This window comes from Dendropsophus ebraccatus, chromosome 13 (assembly GCF_027789765.1).
Source record: "Dendropsophus ebraccatus isolate aDenEbr1 chromosome 13, aDenEbr1.pat, whole genome shotgun sequence".
Taxonomy (NCBI): domain Eukaryota; kingdom Metazoa; phylum Chordata; class Amphibia; order Anura; family Hylidae; genus Dendropsophus; species Dendropsophus ebraccatus.
Genome location: NC_091466.1, coordinates 49,750,634 through 49,765,696, shown reverse-complemented (window position 1 = coordinate 49,765,696; position 15,063 = coordinate 49,750,634). Strand labels below are relative to the sequence as shown.

Genomic DNA, 15,063 nt, shown 5'->3' with positions numbered 1-15,063 from the left:
GAAGTCTCCCTCACCTTCCAAATCATAGCAGATCCACTTGAGGCTGGGGCTTGCATCAGGGGACAAGACTGTGGAGGTAATCTCTCCATAGCTGTAACCCCTCTCTCCCCGGACAGAGTGCTGCTTTGATTTAGGAGTTATTTGCATCACAAGCACAGTCCCAGAACAAATTATGCTTGTAATCCAAGGCACCACTATATTCTGTTTTCACATTTGACATTCACTCATATGCCGCTAGGTTAAAGCGACTCTGTACCCACAATCTGACCCCCCAAAACCACTTGTACCTTGGGATAGCTGCTTTTAATCCAAGATCTGTCCTGCAGTCCGTTTGGCAGGTGATGTAGTTATTGTCCTAAAAACAACTTTTAAACTTACAGCCCCATGCCCTAACCTTACACCACCCCTACGTCCCTCCTCCCCACCCTCTTCATCATTAGGAATGCCACTGAAACATTTTCTCCATGATTAACATTTGCACAGGTGTCTTAATGATCCAGCCCATGTGCCAGGTTGACACAGCTGATGAATAGGAGTCAATCTTCCTGGAGCATTCCTCATAATGAGGAGGGCGGGGAGGAGGGACAGAGAGGTTGTGCCAGCCTAATGCATACACAATCTAGGCCACTCCCATAGGGCACGGGGCTGCCAGTTTAAAAGTTGTTTTTTAGGACAATAACTGCATCACCTGCCAAACGGACCGCAGGACAGATCTTGGATTAAAAGCAGCTATCCGAAGGTACAAGTGGTTTGGGGGGTCAGATTGTGGGTACAAAGTCGCTTTAAAACGCTAAAAAAAAAATATATCTATCTGGTACCTTAAAGGTCTTTTGTAGGAAAAACCCCTTTATAGCTTCAGGCGCAGAGCTTAAAGCAATACTTGGTCAGACAATCACAGAATGACCATGGGCTACCACAGCCGCTGCATAACCTTAATTCGCTTAAGACGTACCTCGATTCCCATATCTCTTCATTTGCTACTGCTTCCCACGAGGAAAAATCAAACCTGTTAAAAGGCAATGTTAAAAGTATATTATATACTTTATATTTTCATTGCAAATGGTATAAATTAAAAATCTCCTACCTTTACTTGTTTACAACTCCTATAGAGACCTGTGCGTCTCCATGGCTACAGACTACAAACTAACCCTGTGTAGTCTGATCTTTTAGTCATATTACCTTTCTATCTGCAATCACAAAAAAAATTGTTGCAAACGCATAATACGCTTTAACAAAAGAAATGCAGCGCCATCACGTGCCCTAGAGAGGGCAATGATATAAGGCAAAAACCTCTTAATGATGGCATGAGCAGTCTTTTCCTGTATGTATGGCACCTAACTACTGAGGCTAGTGACTGACTCCACAGTCAGGTGCACAATGTATGGAGGCCACTGCAGTACTTCTGCTAGAGTAATGGAGAGTTCAAAGGTAAGACTTCTTTTTTTTATTCTGGTCCCAGCCTGTGGGAATGTTTGTTAAAGTGACACTGTAACCCCCTTTGTGCATTATGACCTCTCTACACAGGTGTAAAGGGTAAATTTTGCAAATTTCATACCATATTTTATATCATACGCCATGCTGCTTGTTCCAGCAAAAAGTAATCTTTTATCATCTGCGTATTGTGCCACCTGGGTGGGGCTTCTTGAACAAAGTGCCACTTAGCCCCGCCCAAAACGGTGCCAAATACCCCGCCCCTCTGTGACGTTATCAGCACATAGGTCTCTCCCCCTCGGTGGCCATTGGAACAGGCTGGCCTAAAGGTCTAGGGCCCAGAAAAAGAATGCGTAGCACTGCACATACATTCCATACTGCTCTGTCCAGTTATACAGATTGCTGGTAAGAGATATCCATTCTTCAGCATTAAAAATTGCACTTTTTGAGACCAACTTCTCACAACATCCCCACGGCCACAGTGAATGTGTTTTCTTCCATGTTGGGTCGCCTTCATTCAGTCCTATGCATACAAATGTTTCCCTGCTGGAAGCAAAAATAAGAATACATGAAAACAAACATTTAAGATTCCATTTAGGACTGTACAAAAGGAGTCTGTCAAAGGTTTTTCAGTATTGTAAAACACTATAAATATAAATGTATATTTTAATGGCTCTGTGAGTTCTCTATCAATTAATTACACAGTAGAGCACAAAATGGGAATCTGGAAAAACATCTAAAGAGCAGCAGAACCTGAAAAAAAACTGCTACAGAGCAATGGAACACAAACCCGACTACAGAGCAATGGAACACAAACACGACAACAGAGCAATGGCACGCAAAAACTCCTACATAGCAATGGAAGGCGAAAACTGCTACACAGTAATGGAAGGCAAAAACTGCTACAGAGCAATAGAGTTATTATACATTTTAAAATTACTTAAAGTGAGACTGTCACCCCCTATTTGCATTTTGACTGCTCTCCACAGGTGTAAAGGGTAAATGTTACAGCTTTCATTACTTATTTTATATTACACCTCATGGTGCTTGTTCTGGTAAAAAGTCGTTTTTATCACCTGTGGATTAACCTCTTAAAGACGCATGACGTACCCGTACGTCATGTGCCCGTAAGAGGTGTTCAAAGCGGGGCCGCGCGGCGACCCCGCTATGAACCGCCGCGGTTCCAGGTGCCCCTTGTAGCCCGGGACCGCGGGTATTAGCGGGCATGGTCCGATAGCCGTGCCCGTTAATACAGTAATCAGATGCAGCTGTCAAACATGACAGCTGCATCCGATTACTGGATGCAGCATTTCCCTGGTGTCTAGTGGGTGAGATCGCTCCTCCGGGGCGTTGTCCCGGAGGAGAGATCTTTGTACCTGCTGCAGGCCGGTGACCGCTCCAAGATGGCAAAGCAAACAAGTGCCGATCTCATTGATCTTTGCTGTATAACTATACAGCAAAGATCTCAATAAGAGATCAAAGTGTATATACTAGAAGTCCCCCAGGGGGAAATAACCCTAACCCCAGGGGAGCTTCTAGTATATGTGTAAAAAAAAAAAAAAAAAAAAGTATTGTTATTAGTAAAAAGCCCCCTCCCCTAATAAAAGTGTGAATCACCCCCCTTTTCCCAGGTTTTAAATAAAAGTAAATAAATAAACATGTTTGGTATCGCCGCGTGCGTAATCCCAAAGTGCAAAATTGCGCATTTTTGGTCGCATCAAATCCAGAAAAAATGTAATAAAAAGTGATCAAAAAGTTGTATATGCACAATCAAGGTACCAATAGAAAGTAAACATCATGGCGCAAAAAATGACACCTGACACAGCCCCATAGACCAAAGGATAAAAGCGCTATAAGCCTGGGAATAGAGCGATTTTAAGGAACGTATATTTGTTAACAATGGTTTGAATTATTTACAGGCCATCAGATAAAAGAAAAGTTATACATGTTACATATCGTTGTAATTGTAACGACTTGAGGAACATGTGTAACAAGTCAGTTTTACCCCAGGGCGAATGTGGCCCCAACCCCGTATATGTGGGTGGGGCCTCGCACCCTATGTGCCACATCGCTCCGCCCCTAGGGCCACTTAGCCCCGCCTCCTCCATAGGCCCTGCCCACTCAGCAGCCACTGCTGTGGGACAATCTAGGGGGGTGGGTCTTAGAGCTTTAGGCTGGCCCTTCCAATGGCTGATGAGGGGGCGGGGCCTATGCAATGATGTCACTGATGGGGCTAAGTGGCGCTAGGGGCGGAGCGATGTGGCACATATAGCGCGAGGCCCCGCCCACATATATCAATCCACAGGTGATAAAAAACACTTTTTACCAGAACAAGCACCATTATAAAATAAGTAATGAAAGCTGTAACATTTACCCTTTACACCTGTGGAGAGCAGTCAAAATGCAGAGAGGGGGTGACAGTGTCACTTTAAAGTGTCACTGTCATATTTTTTTTGTTTTGCAGAAATCAATAGTACAGGCGAAACTTTGTAATTGGGTTTATTAGGCAAATATGCAATTATCTGCATTCAAAAAGACTTTTCCCAGGTCCCCCCCCCCTTCCTCCTCTCTCTCATTCACTGCTCATTATCAGGAAATCTCGACTCTTTTACATCAGTCGTGCCCTGTGTAACAGAGTGAGAGGGGAAGGGGGAGGAGGCAGATTAGTCGCCAGCAGAGAACAAACGATTACACAGTGGGACCTGTGTGAAAGCCAGTATTCAGAGGTCAGAGAGGTCAGTGCTGACTTCAGAGGAGATAGCCCAGTGATGTAGCTGTAAATTAACTCTTTGTTGTCCTGTTTTGGTGCCTCATCTCCCTCAACCCCTCCCCTCTCCATAAAGAACAATGAAGACAGGGGGGAGAGCTTCAAACTGCTTTTTCATGATAAAAATGCATTTTTAGGCTGATAAACCCAATTGCAAAGTTTCTTAAAATTGCCTGTACTATTGATTTCTGTCCAAAAATTTTACGACAGTGACACTTTAAGTTTAAAAAACTTCAGCCTTCTAGTACTTATCAGCTGATGTATGCCCTACAGGAAGTGGTGTATTCTTTCCAGTCTGACATAGTGCCCTCTGCTGCCACTTCTGTCTATGACAGGAACTGTCCTGAGCAGCGGCAAATCCCCATAGCAAAGCTCCTCTGCAATAAACAATTCCCGTCACGGACAGAGGTGGCAGCAGAGAGTACTGTGTCACAGAGGAAAGAATATACCACTTCCTGTAGGACATAAGGCAGCTAAAATGTAGTAGAAGGTTGGAATTTTTTTTTAAACTAAAGTTATTTAGTGCCTTTATCTGCAACATTGTAGCTTCTTTGTAATGTTGGGAGGGTTACTCTGAGGTCAAGTTGCTTGTGAACTCACTGTGATTAACCCTCCCAGCATTATAAAGAAGCTAAAACGACTCTGTACCCACAATCTGCCCTCCCCCCCCAAACTGCTTGTACCTTTGGATAGCTGCTTTTAATCCAAGATCTGTCCTGCGGTCCGTTCGGCAGGTGATGCAGTTAGTCTCCTAAAAATTACTTTTAAACTTGCAGTCCAGTGTCAAATTGGCATGGCTTAGAGTATATATGCCCTAGGTTTGCACCGCCTCTCTGCCCCTCCACCCCACCCTCCTCATCATTAGGGATGCTCCTGGGCAGCATTTCTCCTATTCATCACCTGTCTGAACACTGTACATGTGCCTTAATGATCCAACACATGTGCAGTGTTCACACAGGTGATGAATAGGAGAAATCCTGCCTGGGGCATTCCTTATGGTGAAGAGGGTGGGGAGGAGGGACGGAGAGGCAATGCAAGCCTAGGGCATACATACTCTAGGCCACGCCAATTTGACACAGGGCTGCAAGTTTAAAAGTAGTTTTTTAGGACAATAACTGTATCACCTGCCAAACAGACCCCAGGACAGATCTTGGATTAAAAAGCAGCTATTCAAAGGTACAAGTGGTTTTGGGGTGGCTGATTGTGGGTACAAAGTCGCTTTAAAGCATAGTGTTTTCGACACATCAGATTCGAGGGAGTAACAATTTTTCCAATAGAACAAATCAGCAAGAAGGTAGCAGATAGATGGGTCAGTTTAAATAGGTGGGAATCCTTCTGGATTTATAAATTACAAACCTTGATTCCGAAGGGCCTAAATTAAGTAACACTGTGTAGTTCTAATGCTGTCCCTAACATTACGATCTAGGTCACATTGGGCAAGTGGATTTTTATTATGGGGAGGGTCCACTTGTACGGGAGTAAATTTATGCAGATTTTAAAACATGTGTGGATAAGCTTGAGAAAGAAAGGCTCCAGGCTATTTAGAAGCCTAAAATGTTTACAATAAATCCCAATAAAAAGCAGTTTGGATATTAAACAGTGGCTGCTTGAGGTCTATGATACTTGATAATGCCGCTATTGGATACTACATAGGTGGTCACCTGCCCTATTGTTGATGAGGGGGAAGATTTTGGGTCGACAAGAATCTAGTTGGTTTTGGTTCTGTAAACAAATAGGACATACTAAAAAAAAAGAGCTTACATTCTATTTGTCCTTTACAGACATATAAACCCCAGGACAGAACACTTAACCCTTACTTTTCATTTACTTTGAGAAAATGCTGAAGGTTAAAGGTAACAGTTCCATCCGGACGTTTTGTCGTCACTGGGTTCCACTTATTGCCGGGGAAATGGACACCTGCCAAGTGTTTTGCTGTCTTTGGTAGATACCAGTCATATGTCATCATCTGCACAATGAGATAAACATGTCAAATGCCCTTAATGAGCTGAATGACTCAACATGACTAAAGTCAAAGGATGAGGAAAAAGAAAGTAATATTAATATAATAGGTATGTCATACCCCATGTATCATCCCTTACGTAGGGGCATACATGATAAAAGAATGGGTTATTGGGTACAAAATGATCCCATGTCTCTCAATGTACCTTTGAGCATGGGGAGAAGAAGAGACAATCAGCCATCTACATATATGGGGACACCCACAAGTGCCATCTATAGGAAGTTTAAAAAAAAAAAAAAAGCAAAAAATTGTCAAAAAGAAGCAGCAAGAATATAGTGTAGTAAGCCAACCAACCAGGACAGTAGGATGACTTAAAGGGGTTATCTGGCATTAGAAAAACACTTTCTTCCAGACAGCCCCACTCTTGTCTCCAGATTGGGTGGGGTTTTGCAACTCAGTTTCATTGAAGTGAATGGAGCTCAATTGCAAACCACACCTTAACTGCAGACAAGAGTTGTGTTTTCTCTGGAAGAGAAGTTTTTCTAACTCTGGATAACCCCTTTAAGGGGAAAACAGATGCCTATCCCACAAGCATCACATACATGATACTGTTCTGTGCCGACCCACTGTCCGGTCACTGCTCTAAAGAAGCCGGATCCTACAGCATCGCTAAAGGTATGCATGCAATGCTTGTGTGATAGGCATCTGGAAACTGGCAGTACAGATATATTCATATATGTGCTGTCAGTTTTCCGTAATGTACAGCAGTTAGTACTGATCTGGTGTTAGTCAATGACAATGATGGACACTGGAGGAAGCTCAATGATGGACATACTTCCCGAGCTTGCATGCTATGCTCTTGCAGGTGAAAACAGACCAGTTCACGTATGGGTCAGTTGCACTCATCCGACAGGCGTTTCCCTACTTGATTACCTGATATCTGTAAAACCCCCTTTACCATGTTTTAGCATCTACATACTCTGAAAACCACACTCACATGTACATTTTTTCCTATTCATTCAAGGTGGTTTTAATGCAGGGCTAGCAAGTAGAATATCAACAACCTCGCAACCTGACAGATCTCGCCACTCACCTCTTGATCTACTAAGGAAAGATCAGGACGAAGTGCTTCACAGTAATGAAGATAACGCAAAGAATTTCCCGTCAGATCCCCTCGCAGTAATATGATAGCATTCTGGGGCATTGAGAACAAAATATTTCTCCCAAATTTGTCTACCACATAATTGCTGCTTTGGTCACAAATGCTAGAAAGAGTGTAAAATGGGAAGAATTACTTGGTAGCAAAAGATACAGGACAATTCCTCTCCAACACCCAGTACTCCACCGTTCAACAGCTTGGTAGAGCCATGGTGCTTGGATGTAAAGACTATACCAGAAGCTTTTTCTCCATACACTTTTCCCTCATACACTTTGTAGTGTATGCAGCTCAGTTTCCACTCACTTCAATAGGAGCCAAGCTGCAGTAACCCAGCATGACCACTACACAATGTATGGAGCACAGCCTTCCAGTGCCACTGTGTTCACATACGGGTCTGCGGCTTGCCTGAACAGATCCTTTACATAGGTCATCAATAAATTTTACCGAAAAGCCGTTTTAATATGGACACCTATGAAAAGCATTTTTTAAAAATTCTTGCTTTGTACAGCTATAAAACCACTTCATATGTTTATAAAAAATGTTGCTTAGTTTCTCTTTCATAGACTTTATCTATTTACTTGTCCAAAGCAAATGTAATTGACCCTTGCACACTTGCCATTTGTATGCTCTCCTCTCTCTTCAGGCTGGGTTCACACTACGTATATTTCAGTCAGTATTTGGTCCTCATTGCAACCAAAACCAGGAGTGGATTAAAAACACAGAAAAGATCTGTTCACACAATGTTGAAATTGAGTGGATGGCCGCCATATAACGGTAAATAACTGCCATTATTTCAATACAACGGCCGTTGTTTTAAAATAAAACATAAAAATTAAAATATTTGCCATTAAATGACGGCCATCCACTTAATTACAACATTATGTGATCATAGCCTTTCTGTGTTTTCAATCCACTCCTGGTTTTGGTTGCTATGAGGACCTGACATGAGGACCAAATACTGCCTGAAATATACTGTGTGTGAACCCAGCCTCAGGCTGGGTTCACACTATGTATATTTCAGGCTGTATTTGGTCCTCTTGTCAGGTCCTCATAGCAACCAAAACCAGGAGTGGATTGAAAACACAGAAAGAATCTGTTCACACAATGTTGAAATTGAGTGGATGGCCGTCATATAACAGTAAATAACGGCCATTATTTCAATATAACAGTCGTTGTTTTAAAATAACAGCAAATATTTGCCATTAAATGGCGGCCATCCACTCAATTACAACATTGTGTGAACAGAGCCTTTCTGTGTTTTCAATCCACTCCTGGTTTTGGTTGCTATACAGCCTCAAATATACAGCCTCAAATATACGTAGTGTGAACCCAGCCTCAGCCTGTAAGAGCTGTCCTCCGACAATTCTCTACCCCTGTTCAAAATATGAGCTGGTATATAAACCACTTTTCATTCCTGCGCCTATTCCTAATGATAAAACAGCAGAAAGGCCTACTGAAGGGTTTGTTTTTTTGTGGGACCAATAGTACACCCTTGATTTTACCATAAAATGCACTGCGAAATATAAAAAACATTTGTGGGCTGAAATTGGGAAAGAAAATGGAGTTCTACAACTTTTGAGGGATTTTGTTTTTTTGCTGTTCAATCTGCACTACAACGGATATGTTATCTTTATTCTGCAGGTCAACACGATTACAGTGATATCCCATTTATATTTTCTTATATTTTACAAACTTAAATAAAAGGAGTCTAAGAAGCGGTATGTTAACTCTTTTTGTGCTGTCATCGGTCGTTTTTAATCGGTACTAGGTCAGGGTCAGATGGAACTGTTTGTTTTTTAGTCTATATTATCCAACATACAATATGACTAAAAAAAACTGAAATTCTGGTGTGTTTTTAATTTAGTGGCAGCACTGCAAAAACAACTCTTGCCATCTCTTCTTCTTTGGAACCTCCCAAAGGTGATCTGAACTTTCATTATATTTTAATAAATTTCATGTATGTGTATATATATATATATATATATATATATATATATATATATATATATATATATATATATACACACACACACATATATATATTTTTTTTGGGGGGGGGGTGATCTGAACTTTTATAATATTTTCATTAATTTCATGTGTGTGTGTATATGTATATATATTTGTTTTTATTATTATTATTTTTTTAAGGGAAGCCAACACCAGGTTGGAAGACTCTACTTTGCCACAGTGCATTTTTCTTACCTTCATCCTCAGCGCTATTTTAATTGAATTTTCCATTTAATTAATTATTTAGTTGTAAATAAATCTGGCAATTTAGTGTATTGGGCAGTATTACCGCCCTCAGTGCACTGCTGGCTTGCCCTTATTCATAAATATTTATCCAGAGCTTTGCAGTGATAAGCACTGAAGGGACGTCACTGCAGAGTGCAGCCTCAATATTCATGAAGAGGCAGCAACAGAACAGGGCGGATTAATAAACTGAGGGCTATATCCCTGCCCCTAGTGCACCAAACCACCTAATTTATATATTAGTTGAACTGAAAAGTTAAAGAAAAACGTATGTATTCTTTAAAAACATACACAACAGTAAAGCCTAAAGAGTTTTGTAGATGCAATCCTAATGTAGCTTTCTGGTAATACCGAAAATGGACTTACCTGTAGTTAGAGTGGATCTGACGAGCAACTACTGCAATTGTGAAAATCCATTCTACATAGAGAATTACATTTCTGTTGCCCATTTTTGCTGTAATGCTGCGTATTAATAAGGCCAGGCCATGACCTGCCAGAACACACACCACAATATTGCTCTGCATCCAAAACCTCTCCACCTATGGGAAAGGATAACATTTGACTGGGTTGATCACATGCAGTTGACCTATGCAGTGGTAATACATGTCATCAACTAAAAACTAAACTAAATGCCTAAATAGTATACTAAATAGTATCATGCAAATGGAAAAAGCATCATATACAGTTTTCTGATTGATAGCACCCAAAATAGATTATTTCCTTGGCAAGGAAACCTCTGACCACCAACACCACCTCCTTAAAGGAGAAGTCTAGTGGAGAGGTGTGGGGGGAATAAATAGTCACCTGTCCTGGCACCCACTCCTGGACTCTGACGGCTGTCTTTTGAGCTCCTCTCCGGCTACGCCAAGACCTGGCTGACGGATGCCCCGGTCAGTCAGTCAGTGACTCGGGCAGGACATTGCTGCAGTCACCGATTGGCTGAGTGGGCTAAATCAAACCAGTCTGTGACGTCGAGCCCGGGTCATGACCCAGGAAAAGATGACAGCCGGAAACTCTGTGATGTTGCGCAGGCTCTGGGAGCGGTGAGCAGATTGTTTTTATCCCGCCCCCCCTTGCCCGTAATGAATTTCTGCTATTACTATTACTGTATGTAGTGTACGACAGCTATTAAAAAAGGGGTCTCTTTATGTAGCAACAGGATTAATGGCGATAAACATTGGTGCAAAGTCTATTTCCACATTGGTTGTAATTTTACCATGTTAGCTGATTTTGAAGGCAGATACAGTTTAAAGTGTCACTGTCGTTTAAATTTTATTTGCAGAAATCAATCAATAGTACAGGAGATTTTAATAAACTTGGTAATTGGGTTTATTAGCCGAAAAATGCGTTTTTATAATGAAAAAGCAGTTTGAAGCTCTCCTCCGTGTCGTCATGATTGTCTATGGAGAGGGGAGGGGTTGAGGGAGATGAGGCACCAAAACTGGACAACAAAGAGTTAATTTACAGCTACATCACTGGCTATCTCGTCTGACAGTCAGCACTGACCTCTCTGACCTTTGAATACCTCTTTCACACATTCCACACTGTGTAATCCTTTGTTCTCTGCTCTCTGCTGCCGACTAATCTCCCTCCTCCCCTCTCCATAGAACAGACAGGGCATGTCTGATGTAAAAGAGTTGAGATTTCCTGATAATGAGCAGTGGATAAGAGAGAGAAAGGGGGGGGGGACCTGAGGACCTTTTTGAATGCAGATAATGGCATATTTGCCTAATAAACCCAATTACAAGTTTCTTGAAATCGCCTGGACTACTGATTTCAGCAAAAAAAAAAAAAAAAAAAACAACAAAAAACGAAACGACAGAGACACTTTAAGGTTGAGTTGATCTTTAATATAAAGGTTCTTTTCATAAGTTTATGATTCTGTAAAAGTCAGAAAGTAACCAGTAAAGAGTGAACTTACCACACCCATGAACAAAGGCTTAGTTATGTCCAAATTGGCTCTCCAGGAGAAAAATAATGAATACCCTAAAAACATTGTGGTGAACAGAGAAACAATGGAAATGCTGGACTCTCTGCAACAGGAAATAAGAAAAGTTTCATTATAACACAATAAAAGCACCAACATAAGAAGCTGTCAGCTAGGATTTCATGAATAATTGCCAGTCATATTCATTAATATTTTTAAAATAAGCTTTGTCTTATTAGGATGCTGAGATAACAGAGCGGGGTCCCCAGCTTGGGATATCCTTCTATTGGCCAAAACAAACAGCTGCTATGAACGGCTATATGGCCATCCACAACTCCCTGATTATTAGGGGTTCCTGGAGCTGGATCTGTAGCAATCAGCTGATCGCTGGGCCAGATTCACATAATTTTTTTTTTTTTTTTTTTTAAAGGCGGGTCCAACAGCTGGGACCCACACTGAACCCTTGTCCCACAGTCCTCCATGCTGCAAGGCCATGGCTAGAAGGGTTTTAATTGGAGACATGGTCAAGCAACTGCTCTACCCCTTCATTCAAAGTCTATGGTGCCGATAGACAGCTGGTGGGTACTGGGGACATACATAAATACACAGTAAGCACAAAACACTCCTTGATTTTAAAAAGTAATAAAATCCAAACTTATTGGAGTATGTTCATAAGTGACCACATGATATAATAAAAAAAAATTATATTATATATATATATATATATATATATATATATATATATATACACACACACACACTCACCGGCCACTTTATTAGGTACACCATGCTAGTAACGGGTTGGACCCCCTTTTGCCTTCAGAACTACCTCAATTCTTCGTGGCATAGATACAACAAGGTGCTGGAAGCATTCCTGAGAGATTTTGGTCCATATTGACATGATGGCATCACACAGTTGCCGCAGATTAGTTGGCTGCACATCCATGATGCGAATCTCCCGTTCCACCACATCCGCATTATCCTGCTGAAAGTAGCCATCAGATGTTGGGTACATTGTGGTCATAAAGGGATGGACATGGTCAGCAACAATACTCAGGTAGGCTGTGGCGTTGCAACGATGCTCAATTGGTACCAAGGGGCCCAAAGAGTGCCAAGAAAATATTCCCCACACCATGCCACCACCACCACCAGCCTGAACCGTTGATACAAGGCAGGATGGATCCATGCTTTCATGTTGTTGACGCCAAATTCTGACCCTACCATCCGAATGTCGCAGCAGAAATCGAGACTCATCAGACCAGGCAACGTTTTTCCAATCTTCTACTGTCCAATTTCGATGAGCTTGTGCAAATTGTAGCCTCAGTTTCCTGTTCTTAGCTGAAAGGAGTGGCACCCGGTGTGGTCTTCTGCTGCTGTAGCCCATCTGCCTCAAAGTTGGACGTACTGTGCATTCAGAAATGCTCTTCTGCCTACCTTGGTTGTAACGGTTGGCTATTTGAGTCACTGTTGCCTTTCTATCAGCTCGAACCAGTCTGCCCATTCTCCTCTGACCTCTGGCATCAACAAGGCATTTCCGCCCACAGAACTGCCGCTCACTGGATATTTTTTCTTTTTCGGACCATTCTCTGTAAACCCTAGAGATGGTTGTGCCTGAAAATCCCAGTAGATCAGCAGTTTCTGAAATACTCAGACCAGCCCTTCTGGCACCAACAACCATGCCACGTTCAAAGGCACTCAAATCACCTTTCTTCCCCATACTGATGCTCGGTTTGAACTGCAGGAGATTGTCTTGACCATGTCTACATGCCTAAATGCACTGAGTTGCCGCCATGTGATTGGCTGATTAGAAATTAAGTGGTAACGTGCAGTTGGACAGGTGTACCTAATAAAGTGGCCGGTGAGTGTGTATATATATATTATATATATATACACACACATATATACATACAGTGGTACCCTGGTTTAAGAGTAACTTGCATTAAGAGCATTTTGCAAGAAGAGCTCACAGTTTTTCTAAAATTGTAACTTTTAAGTGCTCACTGTACTGGGTGGGAGCAGGAGTGGGGGAGGGGCAAAGCATGATCTACAGCCCTGTACTCTGACCCAGGAAGTCTCCCTCCCCTTCCAAATCATGGCAGATTCACTTCAAGCTGGGGCTTACATCAGGGGACAGGACTGTGGGGGGTAATCTCTTCATAGCTGTAACCCCTCTCTCCCCGGACAGAGAGTGCTGCATGTATGTGCCCACATATGCCCTGTTCATTCCTTCATGCCCCCTGCGGTCTCTGTCAGCCCTTGTGTTTCCCATCCTTTCCATTACTGTACACTTATAATATCACATATATACATATAATTGTGCTCACCCTATATAACAATTGCAGTAAATAATAAAATCAGTGAACAGACGCACATTCATAGATGAATCAAGGTGGAAAAACATGAAGGTGACATATTAAAGGAAAATACTCACCTGTTTGTAAAGCACAGGAATAAACATATCAGAGCTAGGCCCTGAGCTATAGGAGTGATTTCTACAAACATGTGGTTGATCTGAAACCTAAAAAAGGTAAAAAAAAAAAAAGAAAACCCCCCATAAATAATACAGAACTACATTACCTATAAAATAAAGAAATGGATACTATATGTAGAGAAATAAATGTGGTACCTATAAATTGAGTAGATGTTGGATGTGATATACTATTAGGGTGCCTTCACACGTGGTGAGTTTGCAGCAGATTTAATGCTGAAAGTTTCCAGTGAAATCCGCTGTAATACTTAGTACCAGCGCATTTTACTGCGAAAGTGATGATTTTTGTTTTACTTATTGAGAAGGGAGTTTTTATGGAGCTCTACAATAATACAGTGCTCTACTACAGATGCATCTCTCTGCCTTAACTGTTTAACAGGATGTTTTCTAGTTTCTGATTCGCTCATGTCTAGTGCCAAGCATGCGCAGTGTACCCATTCTGCGCACCATAATAGATGTATATGAGGACACAGAAAAAACTCCTTTGTAATTTTAGGCAGTATCTCAAAAAGTTATCAGTTTAAAGTACCTACACTATAGATGGTTGGATATACTTACATCAGATTTTCTCCCATACCGGACCCTTCTTCCGATTTAGCCTAAGAGAACAAAAAAAAGTGTCACATTAATAACTAAAACAAATAACTAAAGGGGTTTTCCAGGCGTGAAAAAAATATGGCCATTTTCTTCCAAAAACAGCACTACTCTCGCCTGGGTATGGCTTTGCAGTTCAGTTCCATTGAAGTGAATAGAGGTAAATTGCAATACCACACACACTGTGCTTTTTTCTTTTAATCCTGGATACCCTTTTAACAATGCAAAAATAATTTAATGCAGTACTGTCATTTAAGAAAACTGTTGATAAGTCATGCAGATATATAGCGAAATTTGTAATTGGTCAGGGTCTTAGTGCCGATAACCCCCCTGACCTCCAGATATACAGTACGTAGAAGTGGCGCATTGCTGTGCATTTCCCTCTCCATTTTGTCACTTGTTCCAACTCACTGCAGGAGATAGGCTTTATATATGTCCTGAAATTAGATGGATTGAGCACCGAGATGGGGTGAAGCACTTCTCCTGG

The 15,063-nt window shown here is 41.6% G+C and overlaps 1 protein-coding gene across 2 annotated transcripts in view; it reads right to left on the bottom strand.

Annotated features, from left to right (window-relative positions):
• Window positions 1-15,063, bottom strand: part of TMEM260 (transmembrane protein 260) — a 55,578-nt gene that overhangs the window by 3,049 nt on the left and 37,466 nt on the right. For both annotated transcript variants that reach the window (XM_069951128.1, XM_069951129.1), the window contains exons 8-15: window positions 14,541-14,581; window positions 13,926-14,012; window positions 11,489-11,600; window positions 9,934-10,106; window positions 7,252-7,423; window positions 6,016-6,164; window positions 1,801-1,977; window positions 953-1,006 (exon numbers count right to left, since the gene is read on the bottom strand). In XM_069951128.1, coding sequence (XP_069807229.1) covers window positions 953-1,006; window positions 1,801-1,977; window positions 6,016-6,164; window positions 7,252-7,423; window positions 9,934-10,106; window positions 11,489-11,600; window positions 13,926-14,012; window positions 14,541-14,581 — 965 coding nt within the window. The remainder of the gene's footprint in view (window positions 1-952; window positions 1,007-1,800; window positions 1,978-6,015; window positions 6,165-7,251; window positions 7,424-9,933; window positions 10,107-11,488; window positions 11,601-13,925; window positions 14,013-14,540; window positions 14,582-15,063) is intronic.